The following is a 25,006-nucleotide window of genomic DNA, read 5'->3' as shown; positions in this document are numbered from 1 at the left end:
TAAACTTTCTGTATTCCCCTCTTTCCCCTAATAACATGAATAAGGATATTTCAAGTTCAGAAGTCAGTACCCATCAGCTGTCTCCAGTCATGCAAAAGGACATAGAATTGCATAAAACGTGTTTATGAAAAGGTCAAAAACTTATTCTAAGTGCCTCTACTCTACTGCTCTATGCCACTACTCAAATGTAGTGCATGCAATGCTTTATTATAAAAGGCGATTTTTTCCCCCCTCATGCATTCCGGTATCACAGAGCTCCCCAGGTCACCTCCCTCTCATGCTCACTTTTTGTGCCGTCACCTCCCGATTTACAAACTAAGCACTGGTGCAGACTAAGAATAGGATATACACACAGAAGGACCAAGGACAATATTAATCCTCCTCCAGACCCCCTGACTCTCCTAGGCCTCTGGCCATGTCTCAATAAGGCCTCAGACCCCCAGAAATGTTTGTGCTCAACCATGTATCTGTCAGAGCCCTTGATTCCACCAGTAGACTCATGCCTCTCGTAGTCAAACTCTCCTAACGCGAACTGAATATACACCCCATGTATGTAGTTTGATCTGTGAAGATGGTCACTCACTGGAGCAGTGTACAAAAGAAAGGAAATGCACAGGGGGAATATGATCTTTCTACAGGAAGAGGGATCTATTCTGACTGCTCAGGAACATTGCTGCCTGCCTCTCAACCAAACTAATAGCCCTTGCTAACCATCAAACATCAGGTCATGTTGGGGCCAGGAGGCAAGTGTAAGAACTGGACATGCTCTGAGGAAGGCGCAAGATGAAACATACTCAAGTGGTGTATTAAGACATATTGCAATTATGAATTTTGAAAAAGAAACACCAAGCTTTAACTGTAAATTATATCAAGTGAGTGCTGATCCTTAAGTTTTATCTGAACAATTTAAACTATTTGCTAGGCCAGCAGATTAACCCCTCAGAGTCAATTGACACACCGGCGCCTCAATCTAAGTAACATAACAAAAAATCCCCTTCAAAATCGGTCAGTCAGTTTAAGTTAGAGATGTTTTCTGTTTTGCTCTACGACCCTCACAAGTATTAGGAGACTTGTCTGATGTCGGTATCCTGCACCTTCTGTTTGGTAGCATCCAAACCGTTTGGGCTACAAACTAATTGGAAAGGGGAGATTCTCACGAACATGATGGTGTTCTGCATTTTGCTCTAAAACCCCCACAAGTGTCACGGGACTCGTCTGAAGGTAACCGGGACCGGTTTTTAAAAACAAATGGAAGTACGAAAGTAGTTTTGTGCCTGCCCAAAATAAGGGGTTAAATATGTGTAAAAAATATATAATTATGTATCTCCTAGATTTAAAGACAGACACTTCAAAACCTTGTTTCTTATGAAAACATTTTTTACTGTCTTTTTTGCCATTAATGTGTTAATTCAGTGCGTTACTACTAAAACCCATACAAAAGGCCATAAATTCTAAATCAAATAGCTAAATGATCCATAGTATCACCCTTTGAAAACAATTCCATATGTCGGCTTAGCACCCCCATCCCCGTCCCCAGAGTCTTAAACTCTAAAGAGATAAGGAAGAAAGGTACATCTAATTTGATGCATGGAGGAGACATGAAGGAGATGGAGAGGTGTGTCAAAAACAGTCTATCAGTAACCCACGTATCAAGTGGCTAATTAGAACCCTAGGACTGATGTTGCAACTGTGTTCAATGTGCAACTACGCTAGCCCAGTACAGCTTAGCTTGGCTCAGTTTCTGTTCTGTAATGTGAAAATGAACCTGTTTCTGTTACTTCCCTCCATTTCTTCAGTAGGGCTCCAATGACCTCCACAACTTCAATATTCTTAACTTTTTGAAAGTTAAGTTGGCTCCTATAGTAACACCATACAGAAGGGGAGTTAGAGAAAGGATTGTAGGAACAAATGAGAGAAATGCAACAGAAAATATATAGTGATGTAGCCTATCATTTAAGAAAAGCAATAGGTCAAGATAACATGGGATTTCAGCATGGCTATGACATGGGCAAAGTTACAAAAAACAGGTACTAAAGATTCAGACAGACAGGGTTGCCAAAAACTTTAAATAAATTCCCTGGTTTCCCAGAAATCCTGGTTGGAGGATTACCGATTTCCTGCTTATTCCCTTCTGATTCTGGGAATACTCCAACCGGGATTTCAGGAATACCAGGGATTTTATGTTGCCGGAACCCTAGACGGACATACATTGAGTATACAAAACAATGCTCTTTCCATGACATAGACTGACCAGCTGAATCCAGGTGAAAGCTTTGATCCTTTATTGATGTCACTTGTTAAATCCACTTCAATCAGTGTAGATGAAGGGGAGTATGGGTTAAAGGAGGATGTTTAAGACTTGAGATAATTGACACATGGATTGTGTATGTGTGCCATTCAGAGGGTGAATGGTAGTAGGTGCCAGGCGCACCGGTTTGTGTCAAGAACTGCAACGCTACTGGGGTTTTCACGCTCAACAGTTCCCAGTGTGTATCAAGAATGGTCCACCACCCAAAGGACTTCCAGACAACTGGACACAACTGGGGGAAGCATTGGAGTCAACATTGACCAGCATTCCTGTGGAAAGCTTTCGACACTTTGTAGAGTCCACTTTGTAGAGAATTGAGGCTGTTCAATATTAGGAAGATGTTCTTAATGTTTTGTACAGTCAGTGTAGGTAAGTATTGAACCTACTGGTTATTAACCTGTAAATCACCAGGTCCTGGAAGCACAGCTTCTCCTTCCTCCCTCTCAAGCTGTAGTGTTTGAGGACATTATTGGTAGCCAGTGGCGGATTTAGGAATAGGCGACATGGGCAGCTGCCCAGGGCGGCATCTTGCCAGGGGCTGCATGGGGCGCCACACAATATATATTATTTTAAATACAAATAAATAAATACAAATATATTCTGAATGGTGACAATCGGTTGCGCCTGGTTTTCTATCATTCATTTGCACGTCGCGTCAATGATATCATGTCACCGTGTGGGACTGTGGGTCAATTAACCTTGTCGGAGTGGACGCCCTGATTCTAGACTGTGAGCCAGGCAGGCTACTGCCTGGAAAGGTCTCCCACTCAGAAGTACGAGATGGGGAGGAACCGGGGGTAGGTTGACCTCAGGTCTCCCCACTGGAAGCCGAGGTTGGGGGAGCGGGGGAATCTATCAAATAGCGCTCCTCTAACTTTGTACAGTACTAATGCAATTAGTAATGCAATTAGTTGTGAAATTTAGTTTGTGTGTTTCTTGTTTGAAGTGCAATAGTGTAATAATCAAGTTCTCTTCTTTACAAGTGTGTTATTTGTGTATTTGTGTGATATAGGATTTGTGCAATTTATTTGTGTGTTTTTCGGGTAATAGTGTAGTAATTAAATTCTCTTTTTTATTAGTATTTATAGACTACAATTTGTTTCTATTGGTCTTTGTTACTTCTTTTTGATATGTTTGAGTCTTATTTTTGTATATATACTGTACATATTTAGATGAGCAAAGTCAGAGCGGCATAGACTAAAATACATTAGAATACAGTACATACATAATTATTAAAGTGACTAGTGCTCCAATTATTAAAGTGACCAGTGATTTCAAGTTTATGTATATAGGGCAGCAGCCTCTAAGGTGCTAATGATGGCATTTAACAGTCTGATGGCCTTGAGATAGAAGCTGTTTCAGTCTCTCTGTCCCAGCTTTGATGCACCTGTACTGACCTCGGCTTCTGGATGATAGCGGGGTGAACAGGCAGTGGATCGGGTGGTTGTTGTCCTTGATGATTTTTTTGGCCTTCCTATGACATCGGTGATATAGCCCAACAGGATGCTCTTAATTGTGCATCTGTAAAAGTTTGTGAGGGTTTTAGGTGCCGAGACAAATTTCTTCAGCCTCCTGAGGTTGAAGAGCCGCTGTTGTGCCTTCTTCACCACACTGTCTGTGTGGGTGGACCATTTCAGTTTGTCAGTGATGTGTACGCCGAGGAAGCTTTCCACCTTCTCCACTGCGGTCTCATTGATATGGATAGGGGGGTGCTCCAGGCCCGGACTCGGGCATGGCTAACCATGGAGATCCTTCCAAACTTCACTGAGTTAGGTAAATGTGCTTTTAGTTTAAAGTTGGTGGAGTTGGTGCCTCTAGGGAAATTCAGGCGGATGTTTGAGGGCCTTTTTACTGTTTTGCTTTTTGTGTTTTGTGTCTGCTTTTCATGTATTGTGTAATTGATGTGTATATAGATACTGTATATACAGTATCGTGTAATTGTTGTTTTTTGATGTATTCATGCAGGGCTCATCTGCGAAAGAGACTGTGGTCCCAGCATGACTCCCTGATTAAATGAAGGTTAAATAAAAAAGGGGGTGGGGGTGGGTCCTCCTGGGTCCTGGTGTCTTGTAACAGACAGGGTTGATCTGTCTGTCACAATCGAGAGCTAAGTTTATCATTGCCAGAGGCACTACTACCAGAGACTGTCTAGGAGATCCTGCCTCTCTTTACTGCTGCCTGGGCTTTTGCTCTCTCTTGGGGCTAATATTCACTTCACTCAAGCTACCGTTTAGTTTTTTTCTGAGTACTTTGGGTAAGGGGAAAGGTTACGAAGATGCAGTCCTGCGCCAGGTGTGGGTTTGTGGTGTACCCAGCGGAGAAGATCAATTGTATTGATCAGGTAAGACAGAGTTACTCCCCTACTTTACCTCTAGTTGGATTTCAACTCTATATCTGACATGGTATTGTTGTCTTCTTTTTTTAAACCCATAACCATGTGTGTGAGGTGTATAATTTTGTTTCAAAGTAGACTTGTTTAAGACTACCAAGAATCACTCTGTGACCCTGATTTCGCCTTCTAAAAGGTTAAGGCAAAGAATGAATGTAACATATTCATCATCTGACTGCTATTGCTCCTTCATAGTTCATACTGTCAAAGTGGCATGGTTTGCGTATTCAAGGACAGTTGAGCAACATTGTGAGCAAGTATATGTTTAAAATCGCAGTCTCTTGGTCTATGATGTCAGACATCCATTTAGGTCAATTCAAAGCACTCTTCACTGTGTTTCTTTACAATAACTTAGATTGGAGTCATAATTCCTAGATCAGAACCCAGGATTTTATGTGTGTAACACACTTGTGTTTTTTCCCCTTTTCTCAGAACTGGCACAAAGCATGCTTTCACTGCGACGTCTGTAAAATGGTGCTCACAGCCAAGAACTTTGTTAGCCACAAGAAGCGGCCATACTGCTCTGTGTAAGTAGAAAAGTGTTATTTCACTTTTTTACTGAGGTTTCTTTCACTGTTTAGGGAATTTATAGGGATAGTTCCCTCCAAAATCGAAGTTTGTTACGCGTTTTCAGACCTCAACAGTGGTCTATGAGCCCACATTCCTCGCCATCGGTGTAGATAAAGCCCTTTGCCTCAAACCCAAATGAATGTGGAAATTAGGCACTGAATGAAATGAGGAAGTTAGTTGGATGATAGTACTTTAAAGTACTATGATTGTTGTCGTTTGAGTCATTCCACCAAAATAAAATGTTTGAATTCAACATTCTGTCATAAAGAGCACATGTTCAACTTGATATTATAAAAAATCTAGCCTGTCTCTCTATGGGTAAAAGGGTTGACATATGCTTGAACTACTCAGTTTTCCACCACAAAACACCAGTAAATGCCCAAAGAGTATAGAACCAGCTCACCTGCTTTTACATTATGATTTGACTATTTATTCAATGCATCTTTTGAAAAAATATTTGAATAGGAATAGTTTCACCATATTAAAATAAGAGTGCAGTTCACGTAACAGGGTGGACCTTAAAATGAGGGACAGACATATGTGAATCACTAATCACTAAATAAATAATCATCTTCAGAAATGACTTGAATGACCCATTCAGCATCTTTAGCGTTCTAGTCCCATGTCACTGGAATTGTATTTGTAAATGGCTACGAGTATGGACTAAACCAAAAGTGAGATTCTTAAAAATTCTTAAAATGGGTTGATGATGACCTCTCACCTTTAATCCCTCAGACACAATCCAAGAAACAATATGTTCACCAGTGTCTATGAGACCCCCATCAATGCCAAGAAGCAAGCCATTGCCAGCAGTGAGGTGAGTAAGCAATGATGTCACACCAACATGCAGCAAAAGTCCCAGTTACTGGGTCTAGATGTATCAGGAATCAAGAAGTTGTTTTTTTAGACTTCGCATGCAGGACCTTGTATTCTACTTCAACATGGCTATTGAACTTGACATGTGTGTGTCATTATTCTAGAATAGCAGTTTGAAACAGCTCCCCCTCCTCCACTCAAGTGACGGTGGAACTTAGGTGTGCTGGGCTTGAAATTACTCAATGACTCTCACCGCACATTTCACATGAGTTAGTCATTCACTGTAGTCATCGCGCATGGTATTGTGGAAGTATGACTACATGAGTACACTGGTGTACACACAGCATGTGGCATTGTGAATAATGGTATTCATTCTGATTGTTACAGCTCACGAGTTGATACATAGATAGACATAAAGACACCATGGAGGATGTTGGTTGGGTAATGTAATGGAAGTGTAAAGGACGTCACACTGATGGCTTGTTGTAATTTTGAAAAAACTGCTATCCAGTAATGAAGCTAATTTCAATGTTTTGTATTCCCATACTTGACCGAAACCAGAGACAGCAGTATGCAGATTAGTTTATTTTTGTTTTTTGTTATGTTTTTTATAGTTGATGCATTGTAACCTGTATTCTTGCAGTGAAGGAAGAAATATGTTTTTGACCTACTGGTATCCCTGTATTTGATTTAGTAGGGCTCAATAATCCTAAACAGTCGTTTTGATAGAATTGAGAACGTTAACCTGCATTATGCTGTTCTAAACAGAAGGGGTTTCTCCTTTATACTGGTCTTTTTGTTCCAGAATATAACAACCAGTTACTAAAAAGAGCAACATGTAGCCACTGCATTTTACCTGCTGTGGAACTTTCAAAGTGTGGAGGCTGCAAATAGTGTGTTCACATGGAGCCAACATGATATAGGCAAATAAACTGTACATTTATTATGCTTGTCAACGAGAAATGCAGTTTTCCCCTCTTTATGAAAGAAAGAGAGTCGTAAGACATAAACTGAACAAGTTCCACAGACACAGTGACTAACAGAAATGGAATAATGTGTCCCTGAAAAGTAAGCATTTCACTGTAAGGTCTACCTATACCTGTTGTATTCTGCGCACGTGAGAAATAAACTTTGATTGGATTTGATTTCGGAGAGCTTTGGGCCCATGTTGACAGCATAGGTTTGGAATGGTGTGCATGACTATCTATTTCTGTGGCTGTGACAGAGACACGGCACCCCTTGCTGCCCTAGTTTATGTTTCAGGAGGTTAAAATTATACCTTCAGAAAACAGCCTCTCCTCGCCTCCTCTCCAACACCCTCAGCACTCCACCTGTCCCTGTCTGTCTGCATGTCTGGTCTGAATGTCTGTCTGGCACTCAGTCTCCCTTCAGCTTTTTTTGCCTTTGTTAGTCATAGAATATTGCCATGGCTAACATTCCTGCTAGCAAGACTACATTGAGTAAAATAAACTCGGCAAACTGTGTTTATTTTCAGCAAACTTAACATGTGTAAATATTTGTATGAACATAACAAGATTCAACAACTGAGTCATAAACTGAACAAGTTCCACAGACACAATCACTAACAGAAATGGAATAATGTGTTCCTGAACAAAGGGAGGGGGGGGTCAAAATAAAAAGTAACAGTCAGTATCTGGTGACGCCACCAGCTTATTAAGTACTGCAGTGCATGTCCTTCTCATGGACTGCACCAGATTTGCCAGTTCTTGCTGTGAGATGTTACCCCACTCTTCCACCAAGGCACCTGCAAGTTCCCGGACATTTTTGGGGGGAATGACCCTAGCCCTCACCCTCTGATCCAACAGGTCCCAGACATGCTCAATGGGATTGAGATCCGGCCTCTTCGCTGGCCATGGCTGAACACTGACATTCCTGTCTTGCAGGAACACAGAACAAGCATTGTAACCTGTATTCTTGCAGTATGGCTGGTGGCATTGTCATGCTGGAGGGTCATGTCAGGATGAGCCTGCAGGAAGGGTACCATATGAGGGAGGAGGATGTCTTCCCTGTAATGCACAGCGTTGAGATCGCCTGCAATGACAACAAGCTCAGTCCGATGATGCTGTGACACACCGCCCCAGACCATGACGGACCCTCCACCTCCAAATCGAACCCGCTCCAGAGTACAGGCCCCTGTGTAACGCTCATTCCTTCGATGATAAAAGCAAATCCGACCATCACCCCTGGTGAGACAAAAACGCGACTCGTCAGTGAAGAGCACTTTTTGCCAGTCCTGTCTGGTCCAGCGACGGTGGGTTTGTGCACATGGCCGACGTTGTTGCCGGTGATGTCTGGTGAGGATCTGCCTTACAACAGGCTTACAAGCCCTCAGTCCAGCCTCTCTCAGCCTATTGCGGACAGTCTGAGCACTGATGGAGGGATTGATTCCTGGTGTAACTGGGGCAGTTGTTGCCATCCTGTATCTGTCCCACAGAGGTGATGTTCGGATGTACCAATCCTGTGCAGGTGTTGTTACACGTGGTCTGCCACTGCGAGGACAATCAGCTGTCCATCCTGTCTCCCTGTAGCACTGTCTTAGGCGTCTTGCCGTCATTGGCTCAGGGTTCACTCATGGGGACACTACTTCACCGCCAAGTCTAAGGGTAGACCTAGAAAATTCAAGCCCCTTCGGTGCTGCCATAGAGTTAAATGTGACCGACCGGCTCAAATCGGTCTTATGTAGCAAAATTTGAAACTGTGTTTTTTACATTGGATAAAAGTAGAGACTCAGAGCTACAAAACTGTATATCATACACTACAGTTGAGGAACAATGGGAAAGTAATTTTGCTTTGAAAGTTGATAAACTTGTAAACTCACTTTTGAGAAAATGGCCTTGAATGTTTTGGTACTACTATTGGAGCACCCTTTTTGTCTACACCCATTCAGCATCGTTCACACACTCTTAAGCTTTAGCCCCACCCATCTCTTTAAGGGTCGATCTGAAACTGTGCTCGCAGATTGTCTGTTTGTAAATTCAGAGTGTTTCACTCTCGGAGTGTTCAGAGCACACACTGGACGCTCTGGTCGATGAGGAGTGTTGATCAGAACGTCCTGACCTCATAACAGCAGTTAAGCACCCAAACTAACTGGTTAACATTGACTAGCTTGCTAGCTACTTCCAGACACAAACCCCAATCTGACAATTTTACTTGACCTAGCAGAGCTGGTTAGGCTGTTTTCATGTTATCCAGAGCATTGGTGACTGGAACTGTGCTGCTGGCAACAATTACGATTTTTTTGCAGACTTTTACTGTCACCGGCCATAATCAACGGGTGTTGAGCTTTCGTAAAACCACCAGTTACTCTGCGCTCTGGCACACTCAGATGAGAGTCTTTTGTTAAGACATGGAGCTAGCTAAGTAAACAATGAAACATAATCCCAACTCATGACGCTACGACACTGCATGAATCTGCAGGTAGCTAACCAACCAGGTTCAATGTTAGCTAGCTAACATTAGGCTATAACTGGTCAAGCAAATGGCTCTGAGATACACATAATGAGATCATACACGTAACGTTTGCTAGCGAGCCAGCCAGCTAACGTTGGCTAGCTAGCTAACCGTACACTACCTTGAAATGAAAAGACTGATAGACAAAATTAGAAATGTGTAATATCTGAAAATGGACTAAAGGAACACCTACGTGAGAATACTGTTCATTGACAACAGCTCAGCGATCAACACCATAGTGCCCTCAAAGCTCATCACTAAGCTAAGAACCCTGGGACTAAACAACTCCCTCTGCAACTGGATGACACAACAGCCTGATCACCGGCAACAATGAGACAGCCTATAGGGCGGAGTCAGAGACCTGGCAGTGTGTTGCCAGGAAAACAACCTCTCCCTCAATGTGACCAAGACAAAGGAGATAATCATGGACTACAGTAAAAGGAGGGCCGAGCATGCCCCCATTCTCATCGACGGGGCTGTAGTGGAGCCGGTTGAGAGCGTCAAGTTCCTTGGTGTCCACATCACCAACAAACTAACATGGTCTAAACACAACAAGACAGTCTTGAAGAGGGCATGACAAAGCCTATTCCCCCTCAGAAGACTGAAAAGATTTTGCATAGGTCCTCAAATCCTCAAAAAATTATACAGCTGCACCATCGAGAGCATCCTGACTGGTTGCATCACCACCTGGTATGGCAACTGCTCGGCCTCCAACCGCAAGGCAGTACAGAGGGTAGTACGTACGGACCAGTACATCACTGGGGCCAAGCTTCCTGCCATCCAGGACCTCTATACCAGTCGGTGTCAGAGGAAGGCCCTAAAAATAGCCAAAGACTCCAGCCACCCTAGTCATAGACTGTTCTCTCTTCTACCGCATGGCAAGCAGTATCAGAGTGCCAATTCTAGGTCCAAATGGCTTCTTAACAGCTTCTACCCCCAAGCTTACAGCTAATCAAATTGCTTCTTAACAGCTTCTACCCCCATAAATCAGCTAATCAAATGGCTTCCGGAACTATTTGCAGCACGCACATATTTTTACGTTGTTGTTACTCTCTGTTTATTATCTATGCATAGTCACTTCACCTCTACCTACATATTACCTCAATTACCTCGACTAACCGGTGCCCCCACACATTGACACTGTACTGGTACCCCCTGTATATAGCCTTGCTACTGTTATTTCATTGTTGCTCCTTAATATTTAGTTATTTTTCTATTTTGTATTTTATTAATACATGTATTACTTCAGTTTATTGAAGTGGGGGTGGTGGTATGATCTTTGTGCATCTTTCTTACTGATAATTATTAATGATTGATTCATGATTATCCATTGTATCACGTTTCAGGTGTGACCCAGATGCAGACAGTGTCAAAGAAACAAAAGTTTATTTCTAAAACAGGGGCAGGCATACGACAGGTCAAAGGCAGGCAGGGGTCAGTAATCCAGAGAGGGTGCAAAGGGTCCAGAACGGCAGGCAGTCTCAGGGCAGGCAGGGGTCAATAATCCAGTTAGGTGAGGTAAGATACCAAACAGCAGGCAGGCTCAGGCTCAGAGCAGGCAGAATGGTCAAAACCGGGAAGGACTAGAAAACAGGAGCAAGAAACAGGCATGAGCAGGGGAACAAATGCTGGTAGGTTTCACAAACAAAACGAACTGGCAACAGACAAACAGAGAACACAGGTAGAAATACACAGGGGATAATGCGGAAGATGGCCAGCACCTGGAGGGGGGTGGTGACAAGCACAAAGACAGGTGAAACAGATCAGGGTGTGACACATAGCATCTACATGAATGTACAAGTGTTCAGAAACATATTATATTCTTACTTACGATAAAATTGACTCCCAAGACAGTATTCACCATTCGGTTCCTATTGGGCAAAACAAAACGCAACCAAAACAAACTGCTTTTGGGAACCACTACCTGAACAGTTAGCTAACTAACTCATTGATTCTGCTTTCTGGAACCGCCCCCAATATAATGATAGTCCTTAGTTGATTCTGTGTGCATTGTGATTCAACAGCAGGACTATCAGGCTAAGTTTGAGGAGCAGCAGACCTACTCGTACTCAGGCACCATCACCAACCAGGAGATTGTGAGCGTGACACAGGCCCAAAAGACCATCAGTGATGTGAGTATCTTCCTTATTTGTATAACAAACACAAGGTTGGACCAAGTCTGAAGAGTAGATATAAAACATGATAAAATAAAAAAAGTGATTCATTTTTAACTGAATTTCAAAAAGCAACATAGGGAAACATAACACAAAAACACATATGATAAAACACATAACAGAACAAAATACTTTTGATGTACATTAAATGGTCTAAAATGGCCCACGGGATTACTAAAAATGGAGTACAACTGCATTTGCCCTCCTATTAAAAAAAACAGATTTTGCAATACAATGCAGCTACAGATGTACAGGTAGGTGCTAAATATAGATGAGTACAATATGTATTCGATCGTAAGTGGAGTACAAAAGGGGACATGAAGAAAAATTGACACAATTTACCTCTGTGGCTGATACCTCCCATATTCTACATGCTAAGACTGGAGGCTCCCTGGCCAGTGATGTAAGCACAGAACAACCAACCAACATGAAAACAACCCCCAGACAAACCTACACATACCTTTATCATAGTTATACACACACACACACACACACACACCCTGTCAAATTTGCCCATTTGAAATGGTTCAAAATTACACAGAAAACACGTAGTTATGGCATAGGAAACGTTCCTGTACTTCTTATTCAGTAGTGGTCTGACCGTGTTTGTGTCATAAAGTTTGGGGGCATACTTTCTCCCTGATGACAGGTCAAATACACTGAGGAATATGAGCAGAGTAAAGGAAAAGGCAGCTTATCCACCATGATCACACCAGGATACCAGATTTCCAAGAAACCAAATACCTTGCCCAGCAGCGTAAGTGCAGCTCCCTCTATAGGGGCAGAACAGTACTTTGGGAGGCAGGTAGTGTGACCATAAAATAACCAGTTGATTTCAGCTCATGACATTAGCTGTAATTATTATACATTTTATTATTACAGTGTTATAGCGTGTTATGAGGGGGCAAATAATATGTTAACATTTTTGTTTCTCTGTTATTCAGGTGGAGTACAATAAAGGAGAGGAGAAAGTGTCAAAATATTCCTCCGTAGCCAAAACCCCTGAAGTGCTTGTGGCCAAAAGCCAAGGACAGATCAATGTATTTATTACAAACCCTACTCAATCTGATTTATGCTTTCCTCCAAATGCAATTATGTCACTTTTCGTGTGTCCATGACGTAGTATTTTCCCTCCCAGTATGTCTACACTGCAGAGTATGAACAGCAGTTGGGTAAAGGCAGTTTCCCCGCCCATCTCACTCCTGGCTACCAAGTTTCAAAGAAAGCCACAGAGATGGCCAGTGGTGTGAGTAGAGGGGACACACACACACACACACACACACACACACACACACACACACACACACACACACACACACACACAGAGAAAGATGCTCACACAAACTGATGCTCACACATACAAATGCAAAGTCATACGCATACAGTACACTAATGTTGACACTGTGATCATATCTTAGGTGAAGTACCGTCAGATGTATGAGCAGGAGATGAAGGGAAAGGCTACCTCAGATGCTGGGGCAGCAGAATTCGCTTCTGCCAGAGAAAATGCTGGGAATTTCAGCCAGGTGAAAACAACTGGGGCATAGAATACATTGCAAGTTGGGGGGATTTTTCACACCTAGCCGAGCTATTAGACTATCCTTTTGTAAATTGATATATTTGTAGGGGTTGATGCATTTTTTGTTAGGGCAAATCTGGTCTGTGATATTGAGTTATAAATGTAAAACCTTAGAGAGAAAAATATATATATGTTCTTAATTCATGGCGTGGTTTCTTTTTAGCCAAATGTTAAATAGAGATGCAGACGTATTAATTAGTACATGGAGGATAAGAGGAATAATAGAGTACTGTCTGTAGTCATAAAAACAATTAGGCTAAATAAATGGATATTATTTGTTGGGTAACAGATTGGCTCTCGGAACTAATTAATAGGTGGCTTCTATCTTCAATATAATCATTAATTCAGAGGGTTAAACCCATAGGTTTTAGGCCTGCAGTAAATTAAAATAGATTACCAGGTTCATTTTTCATTAGGTTATAATACTTCATGCCTTCTGGGAATGTTATGAAGTCCAAAAGTTATGGGTGGAGTTAGAAATTTGGCTATCAGAAGTATTACCATGTCAGCCTTTAAATGCTTCATTATCAAAATATTGAATGTGCGTGTGGGCGACAGAGAAAAAGTAAATGGTGCAGCTTGAGGCAATGTGGCAGAGAGTGATGCGGGCGTTGGAGATGGGCGTGTGAGCAGGTGGATCTGGGCAGGTGTGATGTAGTTGTCGTTTGTATATGTATGTTTTGTATTGTCTAAAAATATTAAATAAATTCCTACAAAAAAAATAGGGAAAAATGTAAAGCTTGCAACACACATCTGATTATTCATTATGAATAGGATTTATTTCATTTACATTCTTCATTGTAACCACAATGTCACAAATAATTGGTCACACACAACATGAGCAGATTAACTTGGTCAAAACAATAAAAACGTTTCTTGATTTTTATCCAAAGCCACGAATGAGTGAGTCACTCAACTTTATGCTGACAAATCCTCGCTGGACTCTTTCATTACGTTTATTCTTCACATCAGCAAATAAGGACTCCGCGTTTCAGAAACTCACTTTACATAGAGGGGCTATCACTCTTTCACACTTTGGTTAAAAAAAAGCCAGTTTGTTATTTATAATTATTTCTTTCTGTTTTTAGAGGGAGAGAAACCAAAAGCCCACCGTGTCTATTTTTAGAAAACCGTCAGTCCACATGGCAAGTGTAATTGCACCATTGTATTTACCCAAGTTCTCTCTCAACTCCAGAACCACCCGCCAGCTATTTTTTTGCTGTTGCCTGATGCAGGGCTCTAGTGCCAGAGAAGAGAGACTCTCGGACTGGAACATTCACACCTCCATTAACTTACAAAAATATAGTCAGGATAGTGCCACAGTCTACACTATTGATAGATCAGCGTTCTAACTCCCCCTTGTGATAGAGTGGTGCAATGACAGAATGAACGACGCAATTTACCACAATCTGCCCCAAATGGTCGCGGCATAAACTCGAAACTTTTAAAGGAAAAACCACTGTACATCCAATCCTCGCAGATCAGCGTGCTAAGTGGAATTTGATTTTGTATTGCCATTGCTACTCCCCCTTACATTTTTTTTCCCAGCAGGGGATCGATAAGGCCATATAATTATTATTAACGGATGTTTTTTTTTTTTTTGTGAGGCAAGTGAGCAAATTGTATATTTTTAAGTAGACCCTCTTGTTAAAAATACTATAGCCTTCTTAGTTCAACACCTAGCGACCTAACCAAGAGAAGTTAGCCTCTTGGCGAGGATGTTCAGCCAATATCTGAGAGGAAGTTATGTATCTGTTAACTGGAAGCAATTTTTCAATACAACTTCAACATTTTTCGGATGTATTTTTTTTCTTTCTGAGAAAAGTGAAGAGGGAGACCTGTGAAACGTTCAATTCAATTTGAAATGCGTAATTGATTATAGGGCCGCAAGTTAAATTCTACTGGTAGTGGATTCATTTGATAAATAAAACTACTAAAGTATCTTATCCGCAAAGAGGACTGATAGTTGTTTAACTTTACAATGCCTCTCAGAAAGACAACAACCCACAACACTCTTCCAGATTGGTATAAATTGGTCTGGCTCCAAACTTAAGTGGAAAAGTAGTTTTTCAGTTGAAACATCCAACACAAATTGTCCTTACAATGAGTATCTTACATCTTCACAGACATGGTTGTTGTACTGTTTGAGATTCTTTAATGCCTTAGAGGTGCCTAATTCTTTTAACTTCCAGTTGTTTTCACTTTCCAACCAAGCTTTCCCTATATACGATAGTCTTTTTTTATTTAATCAATATTCTTCGGATTGTAGTTGTCACTATTGGATATGATTGTATGTATGCAAAAGTAGGTGCAACCCATCGGCTCTGAAGTGGGTGAAACAGAGCCATACCTGGATGATGCCGGTACCTAGCTAGACAGAACATTTTCTCTTGCCTGCCAAAATGATCGCTATGCACATAATGCTTCGGGATTAGGTTTACGTATTGGTGTCGATATGTCAGACAGTGACATGAGTTTGGAATACTAGGTGAGATTGACGGTAGTGTGTGCGTGTATTTATACCCTTATATCATTTGCTGAATTGTACATATTATATGATAACAATAGGGTGTGCAGTCATTTCCATCCCAACACAACAATACTCAGTTCAACTAATCAAGGTCTTATGAATCAAATGTGTTTGTTAGCCCAGAACAAGAGTCTGCCATACTCTCCCTGTTCCCATTCTATCTGTAGTATGAACTGTGTGCTGATGTGTGTTCCTCCTTGCAGATTGCCTACACTGAAGAGTACGAGCAGCAGAGAGGGAAGGGCAGTTTCCCAGCCATGATCACTCCTGCCTACCAGCTTGCCAAGAAAGCCCAGGCCCACGCCAGTGATGTGAGTAGTGTCCCTGCTGAACAAGTATGCTCCACCCCTTTAGGGAGGTCTGTTGCACAAAGTGGTATTGTGGGTGGATTCATTGAGGTTTAACTCCTCCCCTTTAGGGGTGTCTGTTGCACAAAGTGGTATTGTGGGTAGATTTATTGAGGTTTAACTCCTCTGCTTTAGGGGTGTCTGTTGCACAAAGTGGTATTGTGGGTGGATTAATTGAGGTTAAACTCCTCTGCTTTAGGGGTGTCTGTTGCACAAAGTGGTATTGTGGGTAGATTTATTGAGGTTTAACTCCTCTGCTTTAGGGGTGTCTGTTGCACAAAGTGGTATTGTGGGTGGATTAATTGAGGTTTAACTCCTCCCCTTTAGGGAGGTCTGTTGCACAAAGTGGTATTGTGGGTAGATTTATTGAGGTTTAACTCCTCCCCTTTAGGGGTGTCTGTTGCACAAAGTGGTATTGTGGGTAGATTTATTGAGGTTTAACTCCTCCCCTTTAGGGAGGTCTGTTGCACAAAGTGGTATTGTGGGTGGATTAATTGAGGTTAAACTCCTCTGCTTTAGGGGTGTCTGTTGCACAAAGTGGTATTGTGGGTAGATTTATTGAGGTTTAACTCCTCTGCTTTAGGGGTGTCTGTTGCACAAAGTGGTATTGTGGGTGGATTAATTGAGGTTTAACTCCTCCCCTTTAGGGAGGTCTGTTGCACAAAGTGGTATTGTGGGTAGATTTATTGAGGTTTAACTCCTCCCCTTTAGGGGTGTCTGTTGCACAAAGTGGTATTGTGGGTAGATTAATTGAGGTTTAACTACTCTGCTTTAGGGGTATCGGCTGCACAATGTTGTATTGTGAGTGAATTTATTGAGGTTTAACTACTCTGCTTTAGGGGTATCGGCTGCACAATGTTGTATTGTGAGTGAATTTATTGGGGTGAAAAGTTGTATTGTGTATACAACGTTGTATACAACTTTGTGCAGTAGACACCCCTAAAGCGGAGGATCATATGTTGGGGTATGTGGGTAAATTCATTTTCAATAAGGAAACACAATTGACAGACAGTCTGATATCTATCTCATTTTGGAGCTGTATAGTCACTATGGATTGGACAATATATTGAGGAATCTAGTAAAGAGAGAGGATAGTTTAAAGGGATCCCTCCTTCTATTCTTGAAAGTATTCACTTATATGCCATGACTGTATTTGTGAAAACTATGTACTTCAGTGGTTCTGTGATTACTTCAATGAAGGGAGAAAGGAAAGATGCATTTCAAACACATTTTCCGAATAGGTCTAGGGATTCTCAAAACTCACAATAAGTAGGCATTTCACTGCAAGGTCTACACCTGTTGTATTCGGCGCATGTGACAAATACAATTTGATTTGATCACATTCATCCGTCACCTTGTCTGGTGTTGCCGGGTGGAATTTCAGGTCATGGTCACAGGGATAAGTAGCGTTCCCTGTGACTTTCACCAAGAATCCTGTGCTGTCATGTTCCAAACTCTCCACAGACCAAATTAGACTGTGTGTGTGAGTGAGAGAGCATGCGCGCATGTGTGTGTTTCGCAGTTGTGTGTGCCTGTGTGTTTGTTGCCGATTGTGTACAGCATGTATGAAGATGCGCTCATAGACAAGTTATGCAATCTGACAGATGGGAATGTGTGACCAAGGATTCTTCCGCTCTTTTTAATCTTTCTCTGCTTCTCTTTCCATTTTTAACCCCCCAGCTGAAATACAAGAAGGACCTGAATAAGATGAAGGGCTCATCCCACTTCCACAACCTGACCAGTGAGGACAACCTGGCCCTGAAGAGCGCCCGCAAAATCAACAAGATCGTCAGCGAGGTGAGATAGACCTGAGAAATGAGAGCAAAAAATGGGGGCAAAAAATATGGAAAGGTTGTGGGCAGAGGTGGGACCAAGTCTTTTTTTTTTTATTTCTACAAGTAAGTCTCAAGTCATAGCACTCAAGTCCCAAACTTTGAGTTTCGAGTCCTAAACAAGTCATAATGTGCTCTTCAACAAATGTAATACCATTTCATATTTTAACAAGAGTAATAGTTAGTGTATTACATTTACGCAAATCATGAATGCTTTAAAATATATATATTTATTACTTTCCAAATAAACATTATATTTCCATGGAAATACATGGGTAGCCATGAGAAAGACCCCCGCTATGGGGCGCAATCGGGCGATGTATAGGAACAGCAGTAACATCAGCCAGTTGTAGCTCAATCTTGGGTGCAATGATCACGCTCCCGCACTGACTGACAGTGTGGAGGCTCGTTGACTTAATGTTACGTTAGCCTACACGCTACACAAGCAAAGTTATATATAGCTGTCGGCTATATTAGCCACGACTTACCGTTCTTTGTGCAGCTTCAAATGTCGAACAAAGTTGGAAGTTGTTGCGCCTCCGTCTGTCATTTTCTTCCCGCATCTTTTGCAAATTGCAATCAGTACAGCGTAGTCTTTATATCTGAAAATAATAATTTTGGGTATAATCTTTCCAAGGGCTCCATCTGAATTCACCCGCCGACGTTCCTCTGCACTGCCACGCGCAACTTTTTCTCAGCTGGCACAATTTGATTGGCTGCTGTCCGATTCAAACTGTAATCCGTTAAATGAAGAACTGATGAGCTGCACACTTTTTTTAAAAGCATAATTTTAAATATTTGGGCTTGGGAAGGGTATCAAGTCAGTTAAGGCTCAAGTCCAAGTTAAGTCACGAGTCATTGGTGTTAAAGTCAAAGTCGAGTTGCAAGTCATCATATTTGTGACTTGAGTCTGACTCGAGTCCAAGTCATGTGACTCTAGTCCACACCTCTGGTTGTGGGTATGTACATGTAGTCCACACCTCTGGTTGTGGGTATGTAAATGTAGTCCACACCTCTGGTTGTGGGTATGTAAATGTAGTGCACACCTCTGGTTGTGGGTATGTAAATGTAGTGCACACCTCTGGTTGTGGGTATGTAAATGTAGTCCACACCTCTGGTTGTGGGTATGTAAATGTAGTCTACACCTCTGGTTGTGGGTATGTAAATGTGGTGCACACCTCTGGTTGTGGGTATGTAAATGTAGTCCACACCTCTGGTTGTGGGTATGTAAATGTAGTCCACACCTCTGGTTGTGGGTATGTAAATGTAGTCCACACCTCTGGTTGTGGGTATGTAAATGTAGTCCACACCTCTGGTTGTGGGTATGTAAATGTAGTGCACACCTCTGGTTGTGGGTATGTAAATGTAGTGCACACCTCTGGTTGTGGGTATGTAAATGTGGTGCACAACTCTGGTTGTGGGTATGTAAATGTAGTGCACACCTCTGGTTGTGGGTATGTAAATGTAGTGCACACCACGAACAATGAAGATAAAAAAAGAAACAGAAGAGGACAAAATAATAACAAAAGTTATTACTTATTTGCATTGCCATGTTCCACAATCATTTACATAGTGTCCCAAATTTGATGTCCGCTCGGCCCTATGGACTTAACTTAGCTTCATGGGCAGGGAAAGGTAATTCAATGTGTCTTTGAGCACGTTGATAAATGCAACACGTTAGTTGGAGCATCTATTCTGAACCAACTTATAAATCATCTCGACAAATTCTTCTGTGGAGGTCAATGGTCAGGAAAGTCTCTGCAGGGGGCAGATTTATACAGTGACATCATCCATACACATTCCTTAGAGGTTAAGCTTAGGGCGTCGGGATCGAGCTCAGAGACACATTTGGGATTCAAGTTTGCCTAATTGTCTGTTTGACTGTGATGGAACACCTATTGTAATGTGTGCTCTGTTTTCTCCCTGGCAGGTTGAGTACAAGAAGGACCTTGAGAACACTAAAGGCCACAGCATCAACTACTGTGAGACGCCCCAGTACAAGAATGCATCCAAGGCTGCCAAGTTCAGCAGTGATGTGAGGAATGCATGAGCAACGCGGCAGATGCATGTGCAAAGATGCTTTTCATATGGTGTTGCTACTACATTAGTTTAAGCACTAGCTAAGCATTGCTAAAGTGTCATAGTTTAAGATTTAAACACAAAAATAGATTGGCGAGTATGGAGTATGGGGAATGAGTATGTAATAGATGCTAGAATGGTTCGTAAATGGAAACATATAACCAAATACTCGAAATAGCAGATGTGAGCTAGTTAGCACTAGTAATCATCGTGGGTGATGTCATCCTCCCTGAGACCTGAAGTAGTGTCGTCCTTGCACAAACCTAGACCATGATTTTGATAGTGGTAGGCACGCTAGCTTTGGGAGCACAACGTGTCATTGTGGATGGTGGTTCTGCCGGAAAGGCACGGAACTCATACATCACAAATATTTTACAAGGTAAGTTGACTGAGAACACATTCTCATTTACAGCAACGACCTGGGGAACAGGGGAGAGAAGAGGGGATGAATGAGCCTTTTGGAAGCTGAGAATGATTAGGTGGCCATGACGGTATGAGGGTAGGGCTGTGGCGGTCACAACAATTTGTCAGTTAGTGATGGTCAAGCAAATAACTGCCAGTCTCACGGTAATTGACAGGTTATTAACATAAACACATTTAGCATCTCCTGTCTTCCACGCACAGCCTAAAACCCACTGATGCAGAACTTTGGAACTTCTACATTTTAAAAAGTATAATAAATGCATGTAACATAGCCTACACCATCACAATAAATCCATTATATATTTTAGACAGGTCTTAAGAAACATGATATGAAGAAAATAGTCTATTTCAGAAAAACAGAATAGCATACACTGAGTTGTCCTTATGTTAGGCCCTGAACTGGCTATGCCAAATGGAATACAATTGAACAAAGCTAAATAAAATAGAAAGGATATTTTCTCCAAAAGATTTGAGGGAGTGAACACATGAGGATCTTCTGTGTTGATAGGTTAACAAAGAAACAGGCCCTCCTATATGCTTATTTTAGAGTTATGTAACTTTAGTTGTGATAAAAATGTTGGGCTATATGTTTTGATTTTTAATACATTCTAAGGCTGCATGATGTGACTCTAATAATGATTAGAAAAATGTTGCATGAAAGGCATTAGCTCTGCTTAGTTTTTTGCACAGGCTTTACACACTTCATCAGTCTCTCATTCATAATTTGACAAGCACTTGATAATGCCTTGAATTTCCCAGCTGCATCCCCTTTGTGAGGCTATAATGCCCCCTAAAAAATCCATGCCTTTTGCGCCCAGTGGCCGTTGTGCCGAGTATTATAATTATAATTCCCTTCTCCCGGCTGCATGCTGAAGCTCCTCTCACTCACATGGCTCTCCTTCACGTGATCGGGTCTTTCTCGTATGCTACAAGTAAAGACAGACACATTGAAGACAACTGCGTGCGTCCTTATCCAATTCCGAGGCGCATATTGAAGATATTGGAAGAACTGTCCACGTTGAATTTTCATCAGCCAATTTTTCAGCCAATCATCGCCAGATAATTAGGCCTAACGAACAGCAAAAGCACTAGCCTATGTCAATCTACAATCCCACATAGTACAAAAGTTGACCTATTCTGTGCAAGAAATATACAGTGCATTCAGACCCCATGACTTTTTACACATTTTGTTACGTTATTGCCTTATTCAAAGAAAATAAAGAATTTCCCTCATCAAGGGAACACAATACCCCATAATGACAAAGGAAAAAGGTTTAGACATTTTTGCAAATGTATGAAAAATTAAAAACGTAAATATCACATTTACATCAAGTATTCAGACCCTTTACTCAGTACTTTGCTGAAGCAACTTTGGCGGTGATTACAGCCTCGAGTCTTCTTGGGTATGACGCTACAAGCTTGGCACACCTGTATTTGGGAAGGTTCTCCCATTCTTCTCTGCAGATCCTCTCAAGTTCTGTCAGGTTCGACGGGGCGTCGCTGAACAGCTACTTTCAGGTCTCTCCAGAGATGTTCGATCGGGTTCAAGTCTGGGCTCTGGCTGGGTCACTCAAGCACATTCAGAGACTTGTCTCGAAGCCACTCATGCATTGTCTTGGCTGTGTGGTTAGGGTCTTTGTCCTGTTGGAAGGTGAGCCTTGACCCCAGGAGCTCTGTCAGAGTGACCATTGTGTTCTTGGTCACCTCCCTGACCAAGGCCCTTCTCCCCCGATTGCTCAGTTTGGCCTGGCAGCCAGCTCTAGGAAGAGTCTTGGTGGTTCCAAACTTCTTCCATTTAAGAATGATGGATTCCACTATGTTCTTGGGGACCTTCCCTGCTCCAGAAATGTTTTGGTACCCTTCCCCAGATCTGTGCCTTGACACAATCATGTCTCAGAGCTCAACAGACAATTCCTTCGACTTATGGCTTGGTTTTTGCTCTGACATGCACTGTCAACCGTGGGACCTTTTTATAGACAGGTGTGTGGCTTGCCCAATCATGTCCAATCAATTGAATTTACCACAGGTAGACTCCAATTAAGTTGTAGAAACATCTCAAGGATGATCAATGGAAACAGGATGCACCTGAGCTCAATTTAGAGTCTCATAGCCTAGGGTCTGAAAACTTATGTAAATAAGTTATTTCAGTTTTTAAATGTTTATACATTTGCAGAGAAGTTTTCGCTTTGTCATTATGGGTATTGTGTGTAGATTGATGAGGAAGTTTTTTATTTAATCAAGGTGTCTGAATATTTTCCGAAGGCACTGAATATTCCAAACATAGTCTGGGACAGTTGTGGGATGCGATAGATCCCAAATCAATACAACCACTAGCAGCAAAAAAAACAGTTTTAAGCAATGAGCCTGACGCAATAGATCAGAACATTTAGCTAAAAATGCTGATGAACTATTAGGCTATTTCTTCACATGTAAAGCGGATTATTGTGCATAATTTTAAGAAGTTGTTTGTCCACTTTAGTGTTTTGATACTATGGGCTAGGCTACATAAGGTGTGTGACTATGATTTGAAAAACTAGAAAAAAAATCATGCCTGTTTCTTGCCTTAAACTGGGCATCATTCACAAGTGATAATATATAATTAATAAGTGATAGGCTAATCTTGTCACCCATCAAACTATTCTTGATTCAATCTTGTTTTTTCATGTACTGTACTAAATAATATATGTGTGAAATTTGTTTTGCACCTGTCTCAAAACAGTGGCAGGGGGAAAAATATACACTTAAGATGTAGATGTCCTAACCGACTTGCCAAAACTATAGTTTGCCCTCTGACGAACCATCCCCGACTGAGTGTGTAATACCAACATGTTTCAAGCAGACCACCATGGTCCCTATGCCCAAGAACACTAAGGTAACCTGCCTAAATGACTACTGACCCGTAGCACTCATGTCTGTAGCCATGAAATGCTTTGAAAGGATGGTCATTTCTCACATCAACACCATTATCCCAGTAACCGTAGACCCACTCCAATTTGCATACCGCCCCAACAGATCCACAGATGATGCAATCTCTATTGCACTCCACACTTCCCTTTCCCACCTGGACAAAAGGAACACCTATGTGAGAATGCTATTCATTGACGCTGGCTCAGCGTTCAACACCATAGTGCCCTCAAAGCTCATCACTAAGCTCCCCCTGGAACTGGATCCTGGACTTCCTGAAGGGCCGCCCCCAGGTGGGAAGGGTAGGTAACAACACATCCGCCACGCTGATCCTCAACACGGGGGCCCCTCAGGGGTGCGTACTCAGCCCCCTCCTGTACTCCCTGTTCACTCATGACTGCATGGCCAGGCACGACTCCCACACCATCATTTATTTTGCCGATGACACAACAGTAGTAGGCCTGATCACCGACAACGACGAGACAGCCAGAGACCTGGCCGTGTGGTGCCAGGACAACAACCTCTCCCTCAACGTGATCAAGACAAAGGAGATGATTGTGGACTAAAGGAAAAAGAGGACCGAGCACTCCCCCATTCTCATCGACAAGGCTGCAGTGGAGCAGGTTGAGAGCTTCAAGTTCCTTGGTGTCCACATCACCAACAAACTAACATGGTCCAAGCACACCAAGATAGTCATGAAGAGGGCACGACAAAGCCTATTCCCCCTCAGGAAAGTAAAATGATTTGGCATGGGTCCTCAGATCCTCAAAAGATTCTACAGCTGTTGCATCACTGCCTGGTATGGCAACTGCTCGGCCTCCGACCGCAAGGCACTACAGAGGGTAGAGCGAATGGGGCCAAGTACATCACTGGGGCCAAGCTCAATGCCATCCAGGACATCTACACCAGACGGTGTCAGAGGAAGGTCCTAAAAATTGTCAAATACTCCAGCCATCCTAGTCATAGATCGTTCTCTCTGCTACCGCATGGCAAGTGATACCATAGCGCCAAGTCTAGGTCTAAGAGGCTTCTAAACAACTTTTACCCCCCAGCCATAAGACTCCTCAACACCTAATCAAATGGCTAGCCAGACTATTTGCACCCCCCCCCTCTTTTATACCGCTGCTACTCTCTGTTGTTATCATCTATGCATAGTCACTTCAATAACTGTGCCCACATGTACATATTTCCTCAACTAACTGGTGTCCCCGCACATTGACTCTGTACTTTTCTGTATTTTATTGCTGCTCATTAATTATTTTTTACTTTTATTTCTTATTCTTTTCCATATATATATATATATATATATAATATATATATATTAACTGCATTGTTGGTTAGGGGATTGTAAGTAAGCGTTTAACTGTAAGGTAAGGTAACCTGTTGTATTCAGCGCATGTGACTAACAAAATTAGATTTGATTTGTTTGGGCCAAATATAGGCCAGTCCGGTATGGACTTCTGTGGACGTTGAAATCAATGCCGGTCCGGACCAAAAATAAAAAATAAATACAAAAACACTGGTCCGGACAGAAAAAAAAGACGTTCATGGATGTCGCCCTATACTCAGTGGGGTCAAAGAGTG

General features: G+C 42.0%; 1 protein-coding gene across 4 annotated transcripts in view; it reads left to right on the top strand.

Annotated features, from left to right (window-relative positions):
• The first annotated feature begins 4,372 nt into the window (after positions 1-4,372).
• Positions 4,373-25,006, top strand: part of LOC139376472 (nebulin-related anchoring protein) — a 120,178-nt gene continuing 99,544 nt past the window's right edge. Inside the window, exons 1-11 of one of the 4 annotated variants that reach the window (XM_071119097.1) lie at positions 4,373-4,649; positions 5,130-5,224; positions 6,003-6,084; positions 11,579-11,686; positions 12,378-12,485; positions 12,673-12,768; positions 12,867-12,974; positions 13,147-13,254; positions 16,041-16,148; positions 17,865-17,981; positions 19,947-20,051. In XM_071119097.1, the coding sequence (XP_070975198.1) occupies positions 4,584-4,649; positions 5,130-5,224; positions 6,003-6,084; positions 11,579-11,686; positions 12,378-12,485; positions 12,673-12,768; positions 12,867-12,974; positions 13,147-13,254; positions 16,041-16,148; positions 17,865-17,981; positions 19,947-20,051 (1,101 nt within the window). In that variant the 5' untranslated portion in view covers positions 4,373-4,583. The remainder of the gene's footprint in view (positions 4,650-5,129; positions 5,225-6,002; positions 6,085-11,578; positions 11,687-12,377; positions 12,486-12,672; positions 12,769-12,866; positions 12,975-13,146; positions 13,255-16,040; positions 16,149-17,864; positions 17,982-19,946; positions 20,052-25,006) is intronic. The other 3 variants (XM_071119096.1, XM_071119098.1, XM_071119099.1) reach the window with 3 other exon arrangements.

This window comes from Oncorhynchus clarkii, chromosome 20, assembly GCF_045791955.1.
Source record: "Oncorhynchus clarkii lewisi isolate Uvic-CL-2024 chromosome 20, UVic_Ocla_1.0, whole genome shotgun sequence".
Taxonomy (NCBI): domain Eukaryota; kingdom Metazoa; phylum Chordata; class Actinopteri; order Salmoniformes; family Salmonidae; genus Oncorhynchus; species Oncorhynchus clarkii.
This window is presented reverse-complemented; position numbering and strand designations above follow the sequence as displayed.